The 769-nt window shown below is 41.4% G+C and overlaps 1 protein-coding gene across 1 annotated transcript in view; it reads right to left on the bottom strand.

Annotated features, from left to right (window-relative positions):
- LOC106872141 (short transient receptor potential channel 7) overlaps positions 1 to 769 on the bottom strand; it is a 216,872-nt gene that overhangs the window by 33,258 nt on the left and 182,845 nt on the right. Inside the window, exon 10 of the mRNA XM_052975290.1 lies at positions 326 to 482. Coding sequence (XP_052831250.1) covers positions 326 to 482 — 157 coding nt within the window. The remainder of the gene's footprint in view (positions 1 to 325; positions 483 to 769) is intronic.

A 769-nucleotide genomic window follows, 5' to 3' on the forward strand; every position in this document is an offset into this window, starting at 1 on the left:
ACACACACACACACACACACACACACACACACACACACACACACACACACGTGTATGTGTGTATGTATATATATATGTATACTAGTCGATTACATCGGCTCCTGGTACTTAATTTATCGACCCCGAAAGGATGAAAGGCAAAGTCGACCTTTGCGGAATAACACAGCAACAATAATGATGATGATGGTGATGATGATGATGATGATGATGGTGATAGTGATGATGATGATGGTGATAGTGATGATGATGATGAAGATGATGGTGATGATGATGATGATGAAGATAATGAGGATGATGATGAAGAAAAGCCGAAGCTACTACTTACCTGTCAGCCTCCTGGACTCTAAAATCTGTAATAAATCTTAGCAAGTAAGAAGCCAGGTACATGGATAGTACACCAAAGTCCATAAAATTGTAGTAGTCTGTAAGATAAGATCTAGCTCCAGTATTGTAGATTTGTTTGCATTCCATCCATAGCAGGCCTGCAATAGTAAGGACACACATACAGACAGGCGAAACGTTTTTGCTAATGTGAGGTTAATGTGAGCTCGCTTTGCAACCACGTGGTTTCAGGTTTAGCACCATTCACGAATTTTCAGAGGAAACCTGCCGTACATATAACACACACACACACACACACACACACACACACACACACACACACACACACATATACATGGCAAAAATGAGTAGTACCTGTATTTCAAAGGGCCGGCCTTATTACACTTTGTGTCACGCTGAATCTCCCTGAGAACTACGTTAGGGGTAC

Source organism: Octopus bimaculoides, chromosome 21, assembly GCF_001194135.2.
Source record: "Octopus bimaculoides isolate UCB-OBI-ISO-001 chromosome 21, ASM119413v2, whole genome shotgun sequence".
In the NCBI taxonomy this organism is placed as follows: Eukaryota; Metazoa; Mollusca; class Cephalopoda; order Octopoda; family Octopodidae; genus Octopus; species Octopus bimaculoides.